General features: G+C 43.3%; 1 protein-coding gene across 1 annotated transcript; it reads right to left on the bottom strand.

Annotated features, from left to right (window-relative positions):
- Positions 1 to 515: 515 nt before the first annotated feature.
- EIF4EBP2 (eukaryotic translation initiation factor 4E binding protein 2) lies at positions 516 to 18,135 on the bottom strand (the record flags this gene model as incomplete). Its single annotated transcript, XM_079710711.1, has 3 exons — positions 516 to 547; positions 2,123 to 2,308; positions 17,991 to 18,135. The coding sequence occupies 3 exons, from the start codon at positions 18,133 to 18,135 to the stop codon at positions 516 to 518; spliced, it is 363 nt and encodes a 120-aa protein (XP_079566837.1).
- Positions 18,136 to 18,748: the final 613 nt, after the last annotated feature.

Below are 18,748 nucleotides of genomic sequence, written 5' to 3'. Positions count from 1 at the left end.
CTCTTCCTGTTTACCATTTCCCTCCAAGGGTTTTCAAGACCCCAAACCCAGACTTTTGCAGCACTGAAACATGAGCAAGACAGGGAGGAGAAACAGAGGGTAAGAACAGGAATGATGCTGAATCTATCAAACCTCCATATCACTTCCCCAGACTTCCCAGCCAGCCAATTATTGGTAGGTTGATATTTGATTTGGGATTAAAAAAAAAATGGGGGGAAGGGGGAACCAGAGGTTAACTGTTTTCCTCTGTGGGCTGCTTAGTTCTACAGAAATATGCCAAGGGCCTTCAATCTAACTGTCTAACTGGGAAGGGGAACAGGGAATAGGGAGAAGAAATGGTCAGATGCAGCTCATCTTTGCATCCTTTGGCACCCAGAGAAGGAGTAGGGGAGCAGGAGACTGCAGCAGGGTTGCTGGTACTGCCTCTTCCGTCTCTGCATTGTTGATCCTATTGGCCAAATCAGGTACACACATGTATCAGTGTTGCTGCTTTTCTTCTGATCCTTGCAGGACAGTCAGATGTCCATCTCAAACTGAGCATCATCTCCTGGTTAGAATGAAGAACAGGAAAAGTTAAGCATGAAGAGGTAAAGCAAAACAGTTTTAACTATAATTCCCTTTGCACAAAGGTCAAAAAGGAATTCAAACTGTCCCATTCTCTGCAGCCTTGAAACAACTATTCTGCTTTGCTTTGGCTAGTCTTTTTAATCTGGGGAAAAACAAGAATGGCAGTCAAATCACCCACAGGGAGGAGCAATTGGGGGAAAGGATACAAGTGAAAACTTTCTGAGTGTCCCTTTGTCCAGAGGTTGACCAAACGGGAGCTCCTGGGGAGCACCTGGCCATCTATCAAGTCAGCACATTCTTCTGGAGGCTCTGAACTTTGGCCCTGCTCTGAATCGACACTTTGTCCATTAAAAACTCATTTGGAATTTGAGGCGGCAGAATGCTGGCTCATGTAAAAGGGTCATGGAGTGCAATCCAAGGTGTACTTCAGGAGCTGGCCATTTCCACAGACACAGAGAGGACTCATTAATAAACGTGTGTGTGTGAGTATGGGGGAGTACTTACTGAAATATTATAGGCAGTCCTGGAAAACGGGGTGAAAAACCATACTGCTTTTCCCTACACCAGGGGTCCCCAACCCCCCGGCCATGGACTGGTACTGTGGGCGAGTGAGAGAAGCTTCATCTCTATTTACAGCTGCTCCCCATCACTTGCATTACCGCCTGAGTTCCACCTCCTGTCAGATCAGCTGCAACATTAGATTCTCACAGGAGTGTGAACCCTACTGTGAACTGCGCATGCGAGGGATCTAGGTTGCGAGCTCCTTATGAGAATCTAATGCCTGATGATCTGAGGTGGAGCTGAGGCAGTGATGCTAGCGCTGGGAAGCGGCTGCAAATGCAGATCATCATTAGCAGAGAGGTCTGACTGCACAGAGACCATAATAAATCAACTGCTTGCAGACGCATATCAAAGCCCTATCAGTGAGTGGCAAATGAAAACAAGCTCAGGGCTCCCACTGATTCTGCATTATGGTGAGTTGTATAATTATTTCATTACATATTATAATGTAATAATAGAAATAAAGCGCACAGTAAATGTAGTGCACTTGAATCATCCCAAAACCATCCCCCTATCCCCCCAGTCCATGGAAAAATTGTTTTCCACAAAACTGGTCCCTGGTGCCAAAAAGGTTGGGGACCGCTGCCCTACACCACAAAAGTGACATTCTTCTTGTAAGAAGCAAGGTCTGTTTCTTGAGGGTGATGGACATGGGAGCTATTAAATTGTCTTGTTTCTCTGTGTGTGTGTTATCCCTAGTCCAACAAAGCCCAGGTTCAAGGAGTCCTCTTTGGGATTTACCACTCCCTGATTTTGGATTCTTCCTCACCCCCCAACCCCCACCTAGATTACATTTGGTTATGGTTTAGAACTCAGGGTTTTCAGAACAATTCAATAATTCAGTAAGCCTTGGTGAGGGGAGTGGGGGGGACCTTAGAGACATATGACTGAATATTAGTTATAAGTGAAGCATCAACCTTTTTTCAACCCACAGCAGACTGGCATTCAAATCCCAGGGCTACCCTCTTGGTCCCTAATACCAGCACTCTCTTACCAACTGCATGCTTCCTGTCATGATTGTTCAAGTTGTTCAAATTGTTTACGTCTATTTTGGAGTCTTCAATTAAGGTGCCGGGGCTGGTGACTCCTGGGATATTGGGCAGATGGCAGGGCGGGGTCTGAGCCATGGGAGAGTTGCGACGATCCAACAGAAACTTTCGATCATAAATGATTCGAGTTCCTGGAAAACAGGGTTTAAAGAAGACAGAAGTTTTGTATCCTGTTTCAAATATAATTTTAGGACAAGGAAAGTAGAAATATACCTTCACTTTCCTTGCTTTGAAAAATAAGAACTTAGTAACAATTCAAAAAGACAGGACTTCCCTGGTGGCGCACTGGTTAAAAATCTGCCTGCCAATGCAGGGGACACAGGTTTGTCCCAGGTCCAGGAAGATCCCACATGCCACGGAGCAACTAAGCCTGTGAGTCACAACTACTGAGCCTGCGCTGCAACTACTGAAGCCCGCTTACTCTAGGACCCGTGTGCCGCAACTACTGAGCCCATGTGCCACTACTGAAGCCCGCACACCTAGAGCCCGTGCTCTGCAACGAGAAGCCGCCGCAAATGAGAAGTGCACGCACCACAACGAAGAGTAGCCCCTGCTCGCCACAACTAGAGTAAAGCCCGCATGCAGCAATGAAGGCCCAATGCAGCCAAAGAAAACAAACAAAAAGGTAGCTGAAATTATGAGGAATGAATCATTCTGGAGAGCAGAAAACTTAGTTCAATTTTCAAAAAATGAATAATTTGAACTATTTTGGATGGAAATTTTTCTAATACAGATTTTTAAACTTTTAACCGCCTTAAACAGAAAACCAACCCTTTCTTGATGAATCCGGTTGATTATTATGAAACTCATTTATTATACTATGTTGTGACCTAGGAAGTCTCAGGGCCTATTCAGTTGGTGCTCTATATTTTCCTTATACTGACTGAATAGGATTCAGATAGCCAGGTTATGCTTATGGCCCTCCCCACCATGGTTTCCTTGTCTCCTCCTTCACTGTTTGGCTAAGAACCATCTTTTTTCCATGTTTTAGTTTGGTTGCCCTAACCAAATACCACATTTTGGGTGTGTTACACAGAAATGTATTTCCTTACAGTTCTTTATCATTGTGTCCTCCCACAGGGAAGAGGGGGGCAAGCTCTCTGGTGTCTCTTTTGGGACACTAATCCTATTGTGAGAGCCCCACCCTCAGGACTTCATCTAAACCTAATTACCTCCCAAGGCCCTATCTCTAAATATCATCACATTGTGGGGGGTCAGTGCTTCAATATATGAATGGAGGGGAGCACAATTAGTCTACAGTACACACCTTTATACCCATTCTAACTTGATACATCTAATCTGTTGGGTTTGGAAACTGGTGATCTGCTTATTTTAACACTATGTAAAATAAGAACAAGTAGGCTGGGAAGGAGCCTGATGGTTTTCCAATGAACAAAGGGAAGCAGCTTTAGTGGATGGATTTTGTTGTGTCACCCCCACTTTTGTCCATGGCTAGGTTTCAGAAGGGTGAGATTTCACTGTGAGATGTTCTTACTAATATTCACGTTGCAAGTCAGAACAAGATTATTCTCACTTCTGTAGTACACTAAACTTGGAAATTCTGAGGTGAGATGGTGAAAAAAAACCAGAGGATAAAAGCAAGCTTTCTATTTCTAAATTATATATTAGCAACAACATAAACATTAAAGAATTATAATTGAACCAAGTAGGAAATTAGTAGTAGAAATTCTACCTAAATGTGTCAGATATAAGAGAAACTTTGAAGAATTCCTGTGACTTTGCAGAGGCAATAAAATACATTTTTTAACTTCTTTGGTTTATAATTCATGTACAATTCATTCAAAGTGTATAATTCAATAGTTTTTAGTATATTCATAGAATTGTGCAATCACCACCACAATCTTTTTTTTTTTTTTTTGGCTGTGCCATGAGGCTTTCAGGATCTTAGTTCCCCGACCAGGAATTGAACCTGGGCCACAGCAGTGAAAACGCCGGGTCCTAACCACACTGGACCCCCAGGGAATTCCCACCACAAACTATTTTAGAACACTGTCATCATCCCCAAGATAACCCATATACATTTAGCAGTCCCTCCTCACATTCTGCCAACCTCTCCAGCCTAGGCAACCACTGATCTGTTTTCTGTCTCTATAGATTTGCCTATTCTAGACATTTCATAAAATACAATCATGCAATACGTGTCCGTTTATGACTGCTTCTTTCACTTGCAGGTTTTTAAGATTCATTCATGTTTAGCATTTATCAGTACAGTTGACCCTTGAACAATGCAAGTTTGAACTGTTCTTCAACAGGAAGTACTGCAGTACTATATGGTCAGTGTTGGTTGAATCCATGGAGGCAGAGGGCCAACTACAGGTTACACTTGGATTAACCCCCACGTTGTTCAATGGTCAACTGTACTTACTTTCTTTGTATTGCCAAATAATATTCCATTTTATGTATAAATCACATTTTATCAATTAACCAGCTGATGGACATCTGGGTTGTTTCCACTTTGAATAACGCTGCTATAAACATTCATGTGGGGAGTTCCCTGGTGGCGCAGCGGTTAAGAATCCGTCTGCCAATGCAGGGGACAAGGGTTCAAGCCCTGGTCTGGGAAGACCCCACACGCCGCGGAGCAATTAAGCCCGTGCGCCACAACTACTGAGCCATGCACCTAGAGCCCGTGCTCCACAACGAGAAGCCACCGCAATGAGAAGCCCGTGCACCGCAACGAAGAGTAGCCCCCGCTCGCTGCAACTAGAGAAAGCCCGCGCACAGCAATGAAGACCCAATGCAGCCAAAAATTAATTAATTAAAAAAAAATCAATTGGCCGCAATTGTGAGGGTTTATTTCTGGACTTCCACTGATCTATGTGTATCCTTATGGCAGTAATACACTGTCTTGATTTGTAACAACTTTTGAAATCAGGAAGTGTGAGTCTTCTAACTTTTTCTTTTTCAAGATTGCTTGGGCTATTTTAGGTCTCTTAAAGTTCCATATATGAATTTTAGAGTCAGCCTGTCAACTTCTGCAAAGAAGCCAGCTGGGATTTTGATGGGGATTGTGCTGAATATATAGATAAATTTGGGGAGTAGTGCCATCTTAACAATATTAAGTCTTCCGATCCATGAACATGGATTGTCTATTTATATAGGTCTTCTTTCTTTCAACAATGTTATCTAGTTTCCACAGTATATGTTTTGTGCTTTTTTTGTTAAATTTATACCTATGTGTTTTATCATTTTTATGCTATTATAAATGAAATTATTTTATTTCATTTTGGGATTGTTTATTGAAAGTATATAGAAACACAATTGGTTTTTGTATACCAATCTTGTTTCTTTCAGCCTTACTAAACTCACTTATTAGTTTTAGTAGTTTAGTGGATTCTTAAGACACATTTGGTTTCAAATGCACACAAAGTAAACAATTCAGAAGAGAAGACACCCTGAAGAACTAGGATCTTAACTGATGCTGTTAATGTTCTTAAATATGGCCAGGGAAAGTATGGGTACAAAACCACGGTATTTTAAGTGTTTGAATTTTAGATCACTGCAAGATGAAAAAATTAACTGTAGCAGATACAGAGCAAAAAAAGGGAATCAACATGTGACTAAGGATCTGTGGTGTAATTGAAAAGCATTTGACATTCAAAAAACCAAAACTATTGAAAGAAAAACATTAAGACCTGACTATGAATAAAATGCCAGGGAAAAAAACCCTTTATATTTCCTTTTTTAAACCAAAACTATTGAAAGAAAAACATTAAGACCTGACTATGAATAAAATGCCAGGGAAAAAAACCCTTTATATTTCCTTTTTTAGATATTGTGTTTACTGTGAAATTATATGAATTCCAAGACAATTAAAAACCTAATATTCAGGGTCTCTTATACATGTGCATAGATACATTTTCTGAAGCAAGAACTTCCAATAATTAAAATTTCAACTGCCGGCCACATTTATGTCAGCCCATTTCAACATCAACCAATGCATCCACAACTAACTAGAGAAAAGTAAACCATAAATTCCTAAAGAAGGTTAAAAAAATCCATAGCTTGCATATAACACAATATTAAAATGGAGCATGATTTTAATAAATTGATGAAGTGTTTAAAAAAAAGAATCTATTTGACATTGACAGTGGAAACTTTTTCTTTCCAGTGAGTGTTCCATTTCCTTTTCTATGAAAATCATCACACTCCTTGGTTTTATATTGAAAAGTTACAAAATTCATAGTATCGTATATGCTATTTATTGATTTTCAATGTTTACAATCAAACCATAATAAAAGTGAATTATCATAGTTAAGGAAGAGTATGTAAATATTATAGACCTTGATATTGTAAAAAATAATGGAAAGGCAGACCTACCAGGGAAGTAGAGGCAGGACAGGTAGATAGTATAATTTCATATGGTGGAGAGTTAAAACTATCAGATTGAAACACAAGAGGTTTAACTATAGTATTTACAGTTTTAAAGGTAACTACCCAGAAGAACCCAAAACGATAATAAAACAATCTACAAAAATTAGTAAATGGAGAGAGGAGGGAAAATGAGAGGTATAGAAAGTAATGAAAGTATCCTATACGCCTCATTTTCATAATAGGGACTCAACAGTATCATCCAATGTTAAGAAATCAAGAAATTGTGGTATACATATATTATTTACAGTAACAGTGGTGTAACCAATAAAATCACTATAAACAGAAACTGTTAAAAGCAGCAGTCTCTCGGCATTTTTGCATTTTATGTGCTTCTGTTCAATTTTTCTTTTTCTATTTTGTTTTTATAACTTGCATATATTACTTTAGTCTTCATGTTTGGATTTCAAAACAAATAGGAATCTTTAGATCTAGGTTAACATTAGATATCTATAAACGTTCTTCATCCCTTGGTGACCACTTTTTCGGATAAATCTAATACCCTGACCCAGCACTTTCTAAATGCTGACATTACTAGGAAAACATGAGAGTAAAACTGAGTCCCTTTGATGGAGAACAGAGAGGAGGAAAAAAAAGCCTCTATCTTTTGATCTAAAAACTAGTGATTTTCAAATGGCAGGGAACAAGAGGGTGAATGAATAAGGCCCAAAATTATGCTTGTGAAGATGGTTAGTACACAAACAAGGTCATTCAAGCCTAAGGGCCTCTTTCAAGACCAAGTAGCTTCGTTTAAATGATAATTAATCCATATATTAAGCTATATACACCCAAGAAATTGTATAACCTGAAATAAAACCACCTAGACAAAGTCCAATGTAACATGGTTAACTGACAGGGTAGTAGTTACTATACTTTTGCAGGGTCTTGACCATAAAACTGTTTAACTAAGGCTGCTTCCAGAATTAGAATTAAGCATCCACTCATGCAAATAGACACTTCAGAAAAAGAAACAATAAGTAACTTGCCCAAATTGAATAGCTTGAATAGCTGGTGACAAAACCCTCCAAGAAGGCTGAGATGAACCTACACCCTTCTAACAATATCCTAGGCAAGAAGGGAGAGTGTAGCGTCAAATAGGACTTCCCGCAGGGGACTTTAGCCATCAAAAAGAAAAATCTTTCTCAGAAAAGCGTTAGTGGACTTCCCACTTACAATCCTTAGGCCAGAACTGGGTCAGATGCTCACCAGCCCAGACACTGGGGAAGCCATAAAGTATCAAGGGGCATCTTCTGGGGCTTGGCACACTACCACTTTAAAAAAATGAGGGAATCTGGGGTAGCATGGAAAAAGAGTGAACGGCTGTTGGGCTGGAAACCAATAGAGTCAGCCACGTCACGTCTGTATTTAATATTTACCTAAATTTAAATCCTCATCTTTCATAGTAGGAAACTGTTAATATCTATAACTGAGAAGTAGCATTAAATCATGTTATTCAGAAATCCAGAGGTAAATGCTAGAAGAAATGGCTGAAAGAGTTTAAAATGCTTTCTCTGGGGAGTGGAACTGGAGATGAGATGGGGCATGAGAATGTTGCTCTTTGTTATTAGCCTAATACTATATGACTTTTAAACTTTACTTTCATAGTTACAAAAAGTAAATGTAAAAGAAAAATAAAAGGGTGATTGCATGAATACTGAAGGCATTTTCTAAGTCAAACAAGTCAGTCACAAAAGACAAATACTTTATGACCCCATGAATATGATGTACCTGGACTAGTCAAATTCATAGAGACAGAATGTAGAACGATGGTTGCCAGTGGCTGGAGGTGGGCAGGTAATGGGGAGTTATTGTTTAGTCGGTATGAAGTTTCAGTTTGGGAAGATGAGAAAAGTCCTAGAGATGGATGGTGGTGATGGTTGTGCAACAATGTGAATGTACTTAATCATGGAACGGTACCTTAAAAATGGTTAAAATGGTCAATTTTATGTTATGTATATTTTACAATAATATACATGATTTCAGACTCCTAGCCTCCAGAAATGTAACAGAATAAATTTGTTGTTTAAAGAACCCACCACCAAATTTTTTTTAAGACCAAGAGAAAGTGTTAAAAGAGCAAACCCCATTATAAGGAATCAGGGAAAAAAATGACTCAAAAAGTATTTGCAAACATACATACATACATAACAGACCGACACTAAAGCCATGAGGAAGAAGGTATCCTTCAAATCTAGAAATGAAAACAACAACATCAACAACAAAGCACTTGGCAAGTAACCTCAGTATTCCATTAGAAATTCCTGACATTCTCCATCTATGCCTCATGTAAGGAAGGGCCCACCAAGAGATCAGAAACAGATACAAGATGAAGAAGCAGCAAGTGTTTCCAATACACTCAGAAAGGTAGTCTGCCGCTTTCCCTCTTTCCTCCCAAGCCCGTCTCCCCCAATAATAAGGGAAAATAAGAAGTGAAAATACAGAAAGGACTTACAAATACAGTGGTTTTCTTTGCTTTTTATTATTCCAGCTTAAAAGGGTGATTAACAAGGCCTGTGTTTGATTGACTGTGTTAGAGGACATTCTTCAATGAACTACAGTTTTAAACATCTGTTCTTCATGGAGGCTCTGGATGAAAGGACAGACTCCTAAAAGCTCTATGCCAGATAACCCAGAGGAGGCTAAAAGCTGCCTAACCCAGTATCCTCCAGGGAAGTTGATGGTGGCCAAACCACATTTACTGTGTACAACCATCAAATCCCTAAAGTGCTAATAAAACCATGAGAGGGACAATTTTTACATCAAAAAAAGGCACAACTGGAGCCAGAGGATATTATAACTTAGTATGGCTAAATAATTATGGCAAACGGAAGACATCCAAGGTTTGTGAAAAGCCAATCCTTAGGGTCCTTTAATTAACTCCAATAAAGATTAACTCCAATAAAGATTTCCAAGATATTAATGTCAAAGGATGGCTCCCTGCCCAATCACGTAGGACACTGCCATAGCAGAACACAAACCTAGGCTGAAAGGGAAGTTGATAATGACTATCTTCCTATGCAGAAGGTCCAGTGCTAGAAGAGGCTTTAGACAGCATCTGGCGGAAGCCTGTCATTTTACAGATGGAGAAACTAGCATCCAAAGAAAGATCACACAGTGAGTGACACAGGAGCCAGGAGACCGACACAAATAAGCAAGGTACTCTAAGCAAATATGGCTCTCTTGAGTCTTGGTTGCAAAGTGATCTGAAACAAATGACCTTTTTAGTTAGTACCAGGTCCAAAATGGTACACAAACCGCAAACTAATCTCAAATAAATGCCGACTGATTTTAAGACTATCAAAATGAAGTACATCAAATATGTCCACGTCTGTTTGGGCTTGAACATTCATCTTGAAATAAATTTTCTCAAGAAATGCCTGGCTCTGATTCCAGGAAAATGCTGGTTGGATCTGCCAGACTGTTGACTGCATCCTGGATCAATTCTTTGGATTAGATTTCACAGATGTTGTGGCTCAGCCTCTGTAATGCTAATAATTAATGAAGGCTCGCTCACTGCTTTGGTATGGGGAAAGCACTCAGATTCAAGCCTGGCTTTCATTCCCACTTCTTGTTTTCCTCCCAAGTTCACTCCTCTTGGGCACTTAAAAAATAAAAATAAAAACAACGCATATATACATATCAATGTCTTCTACTTTTACTCATAGTGAGGAACTCATCAATAAAGTTCATAAGAGGCAAAGAAGCCTACTGGAGATCACTGGTCTAGGTCACTTTTTTTCAGTGCTGCTTCTTCATAATGGTTCTAGGAACTTATCAGACCAGAGAGTGGTTTCATTTCAATGTAGAGCAGCCCAGCTCTAACAAACATTCTCTGGTAATGAGATGAGCACCTTTCTCAAGCTCAAAGGATTAATTATGACATCTTAAAATGAACCACAAGCCTCTCAAACTTTCTGATAGATACCTCTTAGAATCTAGAGAGCAATGGTCTATCTTCACCAGTCCTCACTTCTGCTATAAACAGCAGGCCATTTCTAAAAAAAATTAAAATTGAATGAGGTATTACACTGATACTAAAACCAGACAAAGATACCACAAGAAAAATACAGACTAATATCCCTTATGAATATAGATGCAAAAATTCTCAACCATTAGCAAACTGAATTCAGCAACATATATAAAAAGGATTATATTCCATGACCAAATGGCACTTATCCCACGAATGCAAGGCTGGTTCAACATCTAAAAATAATTAACATAATACATCGTAATAAAATAAAAAACAAAAATCACATGATCATCCCAATAGATGCAACATAATATATATGCATTTGATAAAACCCAACACCCTTTCATAATAAAAACATTCAACAGACTAGGAATAAAAGGGAACTTCCTGAACCTGATAAAGAGCATCTATGAAAAACCACAGCTACCATCTTACCTAACGATGAAAGACTGGAGGTTTTCCCCTAATATTGAGAACAAGTCAAGGGAATCTGTTGTCACTCTCTTGCCATTTTTGTTCAACACTGTACTAAAGGTTCCAGTTCTAGCCAGGGCAATTAGGCAAGAAAAACAAACCAAAATGGGGCACCTAGATTGATAAGAAAGAAGTAAAATTATCTCTATGCACAGATGACTGTGATCTTGTATACAGATAATCCCAAGGAATCTATAAGAATTGAATTGTATTTTCCAGTTAACTGATCCTTGCTTGTTAAGGATTTTACTTTTAAAAACTACTCAATGAAATGAACAGCTTCAGTTTGTCAGGGCATTTGTCCTAAGGATCTGAAAGATCATTTATTCAGATATAAACACTCATAGATTTCTGAGCTTCTGGTTTCAAACTGTGGCCTGAGTATCAGGTGAAGAGGTCCTTTAAAAACAAGCCACACATCAGATAGATAGCTGCTGGGTGTTATAACACAGGTTTTAAGGGATCTTTGCAAAACAAAGTTCTGTGATAAACAAATTTGAAAATGGTAGCCTAGGCATTACCTATTCAATAAGTTGAATGACAGCAAGTTTCAACTGACTTTTGTTCTATTATAAACAGATAAGCAAAAATCTTAAAAAAAAAACCCACTTTTATTTATTTATTTATTTATTTATTTTTGGCTGCATTGTGTCTTCATTGCTGCACAGGGGCTTTCTCTAGTTGCGGCAAGCAGGGGCTACTCTTCGTTGCAGTGTGCTGGCTTCTCATTGTGGTGGCTTCTCTTGTTGCGGAGCACGGGCTCTAGGCACGTGGGCTCAGTAGTTGTGGTTTGTGGGCTCTAGAGCACAGGTTCAGTAGTTGTGGTGCCCGGGCTTAGCTGCTCTGCAGCATGTGGGATCTTCCTGGACCAGGGCTCGAACCCATGTCTCCTGAATTGGCAGGTGGATTCTTAACCACTGCGCCACCTGGGAAGTCCCGCAAAAATCTTTTAAACATTAATTTGTTCATCGAAACACTTGGGAGCCAAGAAAAAGTTCTATCCTTCACCAACAAACTACTGTCCTGCTCAGGCTCTCTTCCTCTCCAACCAGATGAACTAGCTTTCCCACATTAACTTTACCTTGTCTGATCTGCAAATATTTTTTTTTTCTCATCACAGCCTTTACTTTACTGCTGATTGGCAGTGAAGCATCTCCTACAACATTATTTACTACTGTAGCTATCTGAGTTCCAAAAATTATTTTGGCTGATTCCATATAAAAATAAAAAACCTGACATTCCTTAGTCATTAGTTATGACATGTCCACACACCAAAATATTTTTTTGTCCATACAAATCCATGAAGCCTGAATATTATTCAAGACAATATCGAAAAATTGAAAGGACTTGATCTGCAAATCTTTACACTGTCTCTGAAACGTTCAAGATCCCTCCCATAAAATCATCTTTAAGACTCCAGTCCTAGGGCTTCCCTGGTGGCGCAGTGGTTGAGAGTCCGTCTGCCGATGCAGGGGACACGGGTTCGTGACCCAATCCGGGAAGATCCCACATGCCACGGAGCAGCTAGGCCCGTGAGCCATGGCCGCTGAGCCTGCTCGTCCGGAGCCTGTGCTCCGCAATGGGAGAGGCCACAACAGTGAGAGGCCCGCGTACTGCAAAAAAACAAAAAACAAACAAAAAAGACTCCAGTCCTTACAAGGTCTTTGCACAAGGGAACAACCCTGGTAGTGCCAATTTACAGACTCGTCACGTTTCACCCTTCCCGGACCACACACAGGCCTCCAGAGAGCAGAAAGGAGTTGTGCACTATCAGCCTGGACGAGCTCTTTCTTCCCTCATCAGGCTGTGACTGACGTGGAGCAGGCAGAGGCACTCCCCTCCACACATCGCACTGCTATATATGCCTTGCGGCTGAGGGCTGCTGCCTTCCCAGGCTCAGAATTCAGTCCCTCATCAGCAAACATGCACCCAACACAAAACTGAGCTACATCTTCTAGTACATGCTTTGGCAGCTGATGAATATGAGACTACAGCCAAATCTGCTCCGGAATGACAACATATGTTAATTTTTGTTACTCTGAGATAAGTAAATGCCATCTTCCTCGAACACAAGGCAAAGTGATTGGACAACTTTCAACATGTTTTTCACACACTCCTCACATGTAATCATGAAGTCCTTTGGTTAATAATTGAAACGAGAGAGCCAAATAAGTACACTTGCTGGTTCAGAAGTTTTTGGCCTAGAATAAACTCAGCACAAGGTCACTGAATTAGAAATTTTATAACAGTGAGAAACTGGCCTTCCTTCCCCATATCTACACAGAGCTCTATTCATTTCTCCCAAGAAAGGAATCAGATTAACACTCAGGACTCCCCCCAAATACTCTTACTTTATTATGGCTCACTCCAAGTGGATGCTTTTCCCTTCTTCCTGTCTTCTCCTTTATCCCCAGACCCTTCCAATGGCCTTCAGTGAACCAATCAATCACAGCAACTCTCCAGCTGGCAGAGAGGAAGCACAGAGTATGAACAAGATTTCAGACCATCATAGTTAGTTCCCCTCTGGTGCTCTTGTTATGGCAACAGCATACTTTTCCACAGCTGATGAGGATGTTATGCAGGAAAAGAAAGGCAAAAAGAAAGGCTCAAAGAGGTCTCTGTGTTTCTGCTCATTCCCCACAGCACAACCCTCCCACAGGGAGACAGTTCAGAACTAAAAAAAAATAAGATAACAAAAAGAATCGCATTAGCTAGCATTGCAGAGGTAGAAGAGTCTTTTTAAATGTCTGTAAACTTCCTTTCCTAGGAAAATACGCATCTTAAGACAAGAGACAAAAAAACTGGACTACTAGGTATCAGGACACTAAATTTGCAACTACCCACTGACATTAATTAGCTGTATGACACTAACAAGTTACTTAATTTCTCTCAGTTACAGAATGAAAGCATTAGGTTCCTTCCTAATGTCACAAAAGTGAAGGAGACTGCAGTAACTTTACCTTTCATTGAGGCCAGAAGCAGCTTCTCAAAGTTAGAAACGAACGTCATTCATCCCCATTCCTCCACAGGCAGATAAAACAAAACAAAATAAAATCCAAGGGCATTCTGAATTTACTCAAAAATTTTACTCTTCCTTAATAATGAGAAAATGTACACTTCTAAAAATATGAGAAATACAGCAAGTATGTTTTCACCCAACTCTCATTTTCCAAACCACAGGAAGGCAATTTTGAGAAACCTTTTCAAGGGTAAGCTGTATCCTCTGTGGGGAGAGATGGTACGTTCACTGTGTTAGGAATGTCCTTGCCCAGTCTGATCGTTTAGGGCATTCAGCACATCAACTGTTATCCTGGAATGCTCTGACATGTGTATGACACTCCAGAAAGTTTCCAGAAGTTTGAGACGGAAAACTCTAATCCCCTTCCTTCCTACTAAATAGATTTTTCAATACAAGCCTTCTATCGCTTTTCTAAATGTTTTCAAGTCTGAAATATATGTTAGCACTTGACTCTTTACAAGTTTTTTTAGAACTAAAAAGCGTTTCCACCCCTAACCCCCACCAAGACTTTAAGACCATTCAGAGCAAAGACTGCATTTCCTACTTTTGTCTGTAGTCCTTTTGTGCAAAGCACTTCGCTAGACCCACAAAACTCACTTAAGGGGCTTCCCTGGTGGCGCAGTGGTTGAGAGTCCGCCTGCCGATGCAGGGGACGCGGGTTCGTGCCCCGGTCTGGGAGGATCCCACATGCCGCGGAGCGGTTGGGCCCGTGAGCCATGGCCGTTGGGCCTGGCGTCCGGAGCCTGTGCTCCGCAATGGGAGAGGCCGCAACGGTGAGAGGCCCACGTACAGCAAAAAAAAAAAAAAAAAAAAAAAAAAAAAACTCACTTAAGGTACCTAACCGGATTAATTCAGGTGCCTAGAGGTGACCAAATAACAACCCTGGTTCACGGAAGGAAAACTACATGAGAGGAGAGAGGGTAATGTAACAGAAGAGATGAACAAACCATCAGAAAATTGGAAATTTTCCAAAGCGGGGGGGGGGGGGTGTACTAAATCAGTAAGTACTGAACATCTAGGCGGCACTGAGTTAATTGCTATAAAATAGTGATTAAATCCAATCACAACAGTGCTGTATCTTATAAACACACTATGTAAGTCTTTGTGTTAAAAATTTAAAGATGACAATGTGCTCTACCAATAAATACTGGCTCAATATAATAGATGAGCTAAGATGACAAGTATTTAAATCAGAAATTAAAAACTGTAGAAACTGGGACTTCCCTGGTGGCGCAGTGGTTGAGAGACCGCCTGCCGATGCAGGGGACACGGGTTCGTGGCCCGGTCCGGGAAGGTCCCACATGCCGCGGAGCCGCTGAACCATGGTTGCTGAGCCTGCGCGTCTGGAGCCTGTGCTCCGCAACGGGAGAGACCACAACAGTGAGAGGCCCGCGTACCGCAAAAAAAAAGAATCCGCCTGCCAATGCAGGGGACACGGGTTCGAGCCCTGGTCCAGGAAGATCCCACATGCTGCGGAGCAACAAAGCCCGTGTGCCACAACTACTGAGTCTGTGTTCTAGAGCCCGCACGTCACAACTACTGAAGCCCGTGTGCTTAGAGCCTGTGCTCCGCAGCAAGAGAAACCACCGCAATGAGAAGCCCGCGCACCGCAACGAAGAGTAGCCCCTGCTCACCGCAACTACAGAAAGCCTGCCCGCAGCAGCAAAGACCCAACGCAGCCAATAAATATATTAATTAATTAATTAATTTTTAAAAAAGAGTGTAGAAACTATCTGGAGACAGAGTCAGTGATATTTGAGAAAGAAGTAGTGGCTATGTACACAGGGAGGAAGGATAAATGAATCAGTATTTCTGGCAGAATCTTTCCAAGCACTGTAGGAAATAATCCAGACTAAGAGACAGGCTTCTATCTTTTTTTTTGGTGGTACGCGGGCCTCTCACGGTTGTGGCCTCTCCCGTTGCGGAGCACAGGCTCCAGACGCGCAGGCTCAGCGGCCATGGCTCACGGGCCTAGCCACTCCGCGGCATGTGGGATCTTCCTGGACCAGGGCACGAACCCGTGTCCCCTGCATTGGCAGGCGGACTCTCAACCACTGCGCCACCAGGGAAGCCCCAGACTTCTATCTTTAAAGTACGCCTAAAGACTATGCCCTCACTTTAAAAGCATGGTAGCGTGGCTGTCTGAAATATGCCAAAAAGGGTGTCCCTGTGGCTCTTCCCTCAGGGGAATAATGATTAATATACAGCTAAAAGTTTAGTTCCTTCCTCAAAGAAATAATATCTGAGTGCAGTTGCTACTATGACCTAAGTTCTGAACTGCTGGAAGCACAGGCATTATGGAATTCACAAAGAATTCTGGAAGAAGTTATAAATCTCTTTCCATCACCTTGGAAAACGGGTATCTGTTTCTTAAAAGCTGTCAGTTCAAGTTCAAGACAACCCTATCTGGAGCAGATTCTGATCTGCCAAAATCTTTCACAATTAAAAGGCCAGAAGATTTCAGCATGCTCTCAGGGTCTGGCCTTGAACAGATCAGGTCAGGAGGGAGGTTTCTCCAATGAGGTAAGCCACCTCACTAGAAACTCCACTGCTCTGCAAAGTTATAATTTCCTTAAGCCCAGTTCTCCACACTTATTGATGAACTTCTCCTGCCTGGGTTATTTAAAAGTCTTCCAAGGCAGCCACCCAACCCCTAGAGTGGCCTGGCTGGATTCCTCTGTAGAGCTCTCTCCTAGATTTTTATCCCCTGATGGCAAGGTCTTCTTACTCTACCGCCTTGCTATTGTGCAACCGATTAAAGGATCGCCCAGGCCTAACTGCAGGGGATTGGTTGTAGTACAACTGGTGAGCCCAGCCCACAAGAACGAAGCTAGCAATCTTGCAGACTGCAGGGGCTGCCAGCAAAGTCCCAATCCTCTAGCCAGAGGCCGTCACCAAAAGGCAAAGTTACGAAGTTACAAATGAAGCACCATTCCCTTCATAATGTCCCTCAAGATCGCAGTCCAGTCTCCTCCCTCTGGAGAAAAGCCCAGTGAGGGGAAGGACAACCTTTGAGCTCCTTTTTCCCGTGACCAATTAACTCAACGCTCTTCACCTCTACCCCAGTGTTCTTCCTTGTAAACAGTTTCTGGTCGTACTTTGAAAAGCAATGTTCAGAAACCCCGCTCTGCATTGCCCCTTCCCCAGGATCAAGTAAGCCCCCCAGCAAGGGTGCCCTGCTTGACAACGCCCTCTTCGATCTACCTCCAAAGGCGGCGCCGCCAAAACTCTACCCTCAAGGCTGCCAGCGCTCCTTTCCCTACGCTATTACTTGAGCATTATTTTATCACTCCTCCTCCAGCCTGGGGACTCCCCCCACCAGCGAGGCCTGGTCCAGCAAAGTAAACAATGCTGTCAAAGCAGGATAACACTGGGCGAGGCTTCCAAACTCCGCATTCCAGCCTCCTCCTGGTGTTCTAAAAGCAGCAAAACAAGTCATCGCAGCGTCCCAGGAGCGACTTACTCTCCCCAACTTCCTTTCTACAAAGGCCCGGGAGAAGGCTCCAAAATCAAGCGTCAATGTGCACAACTACACAATACGTAAGAGGCAGAGGTAATGCGGAGTGAGTGCAAGGCCAAATGTAGACGAATTTGCCCCGGAGCAGGAGGAGAGGGGGCAGAAAACTGGGCAGAGTGCGTAAACCTGCCACGAGGCGGGAACAAGGGCTTTTTTTCGCTACAGGAGAGCCACTTCCCAGAGTGGGCACGCACTGAATCGAGCTGCAGGCGAGAGAGAACGCGAAGTTAAGGTTCCCGAAAGCTGTCTCAAGGGGGCTTTGGTGGGGCTGCGGCGGAGGGGCTGTGGCGGAGCCGGGGTGGCCGGAGCGGCCAGCGTGGACACTCCCTGAGTTAAAGGACCGTGGCGGGAAACTGAGGGGACACCGCGGAGGCTGGCGCGGACGCGCTCGGGAGCCGGCTGCAGGCTCGGGTGAGGGTCGCGCGGGCGGCCGGCGCTCACCTCCCGGCGTGGTGGAGAAGAGCGTCCCCCCGGGCGTGGTGCAATAGTCATGAGGTAGCTGCGCGGCGTCGCTGATGGGCACGGTGCGGGTGGGGATGGCGCGGCTCTGGCTGGGCTGGTGGCCGCTGCCGGCGGACGAGGACATGGCTCTGGACGCGGGCTCTCGGGCTTTGTCCGGCGGGTTGGCAGGCGGGTGGGCGGCGGCGGCGGCGGCGGCGGCTGGGGGCCCGGGCTGCTCCGGCTGCTCCGGCGGGCGGAAGGGCGGGCGGGGCTCGGCGCGCTCCGCTCGTTCCTCGCTCGCTTCCTCTTGCTCCCTCGTCCCGCTCCGCTCCCGCCGCCGCCCTCTCAGCCGCCGCCGCCGCCGCCGCCCGTTCCTCCGGCCTCCGCCCGCAGCCCCAGCAGCAGCAGTAGCAGTAGCAGCAGCAGCAGCGGCAGCAGCGGCGACTACGACGACGACGACCGGAAGCGGGCGAAGGCGGGAGCCAGAGGGAGCTCGGGGTAGCTGGTCGGCCGGATGTGACGTTACGAGGGGCGGGTGCCGTGCGACGAGGCGGGGCTGCTGACGGAGCGGGGCTGCTGACGGGGCGGGGCTGCTGACGGGGCGGGGCTTACGCCCTGAGGGGTGGACGCGAGTCGGGCGGAGGCTACGCCAAGTGTTTGTGAGCTGCGCGTCCGTGGGCAAGGAAAATTTGCGTGGTTTTTTTTTTTTGGTTGTTGTTTTTGAGGTACGCTGGCCTCTCATTGCTGTGGCCTCTCCC

The sequence above is a fragment of the Hyperoodon ampullatus genome (genome assembly GCF_949752795.1).
Source record: "Hyperoodon ampullatus genome assembly, chromosome: 1".
NCBI lineage: Eukaryota > Metazoa > Chordata > Mammalia > Artiodactyla > Ziphiidae > Hyperoodon > Hyperoodon ampullatus.
The sequence above is the reverse complement of the archived record's forward strand: the minus strand, read 5'-3'. Positions and strand labels throughout refer to the sequence as shown.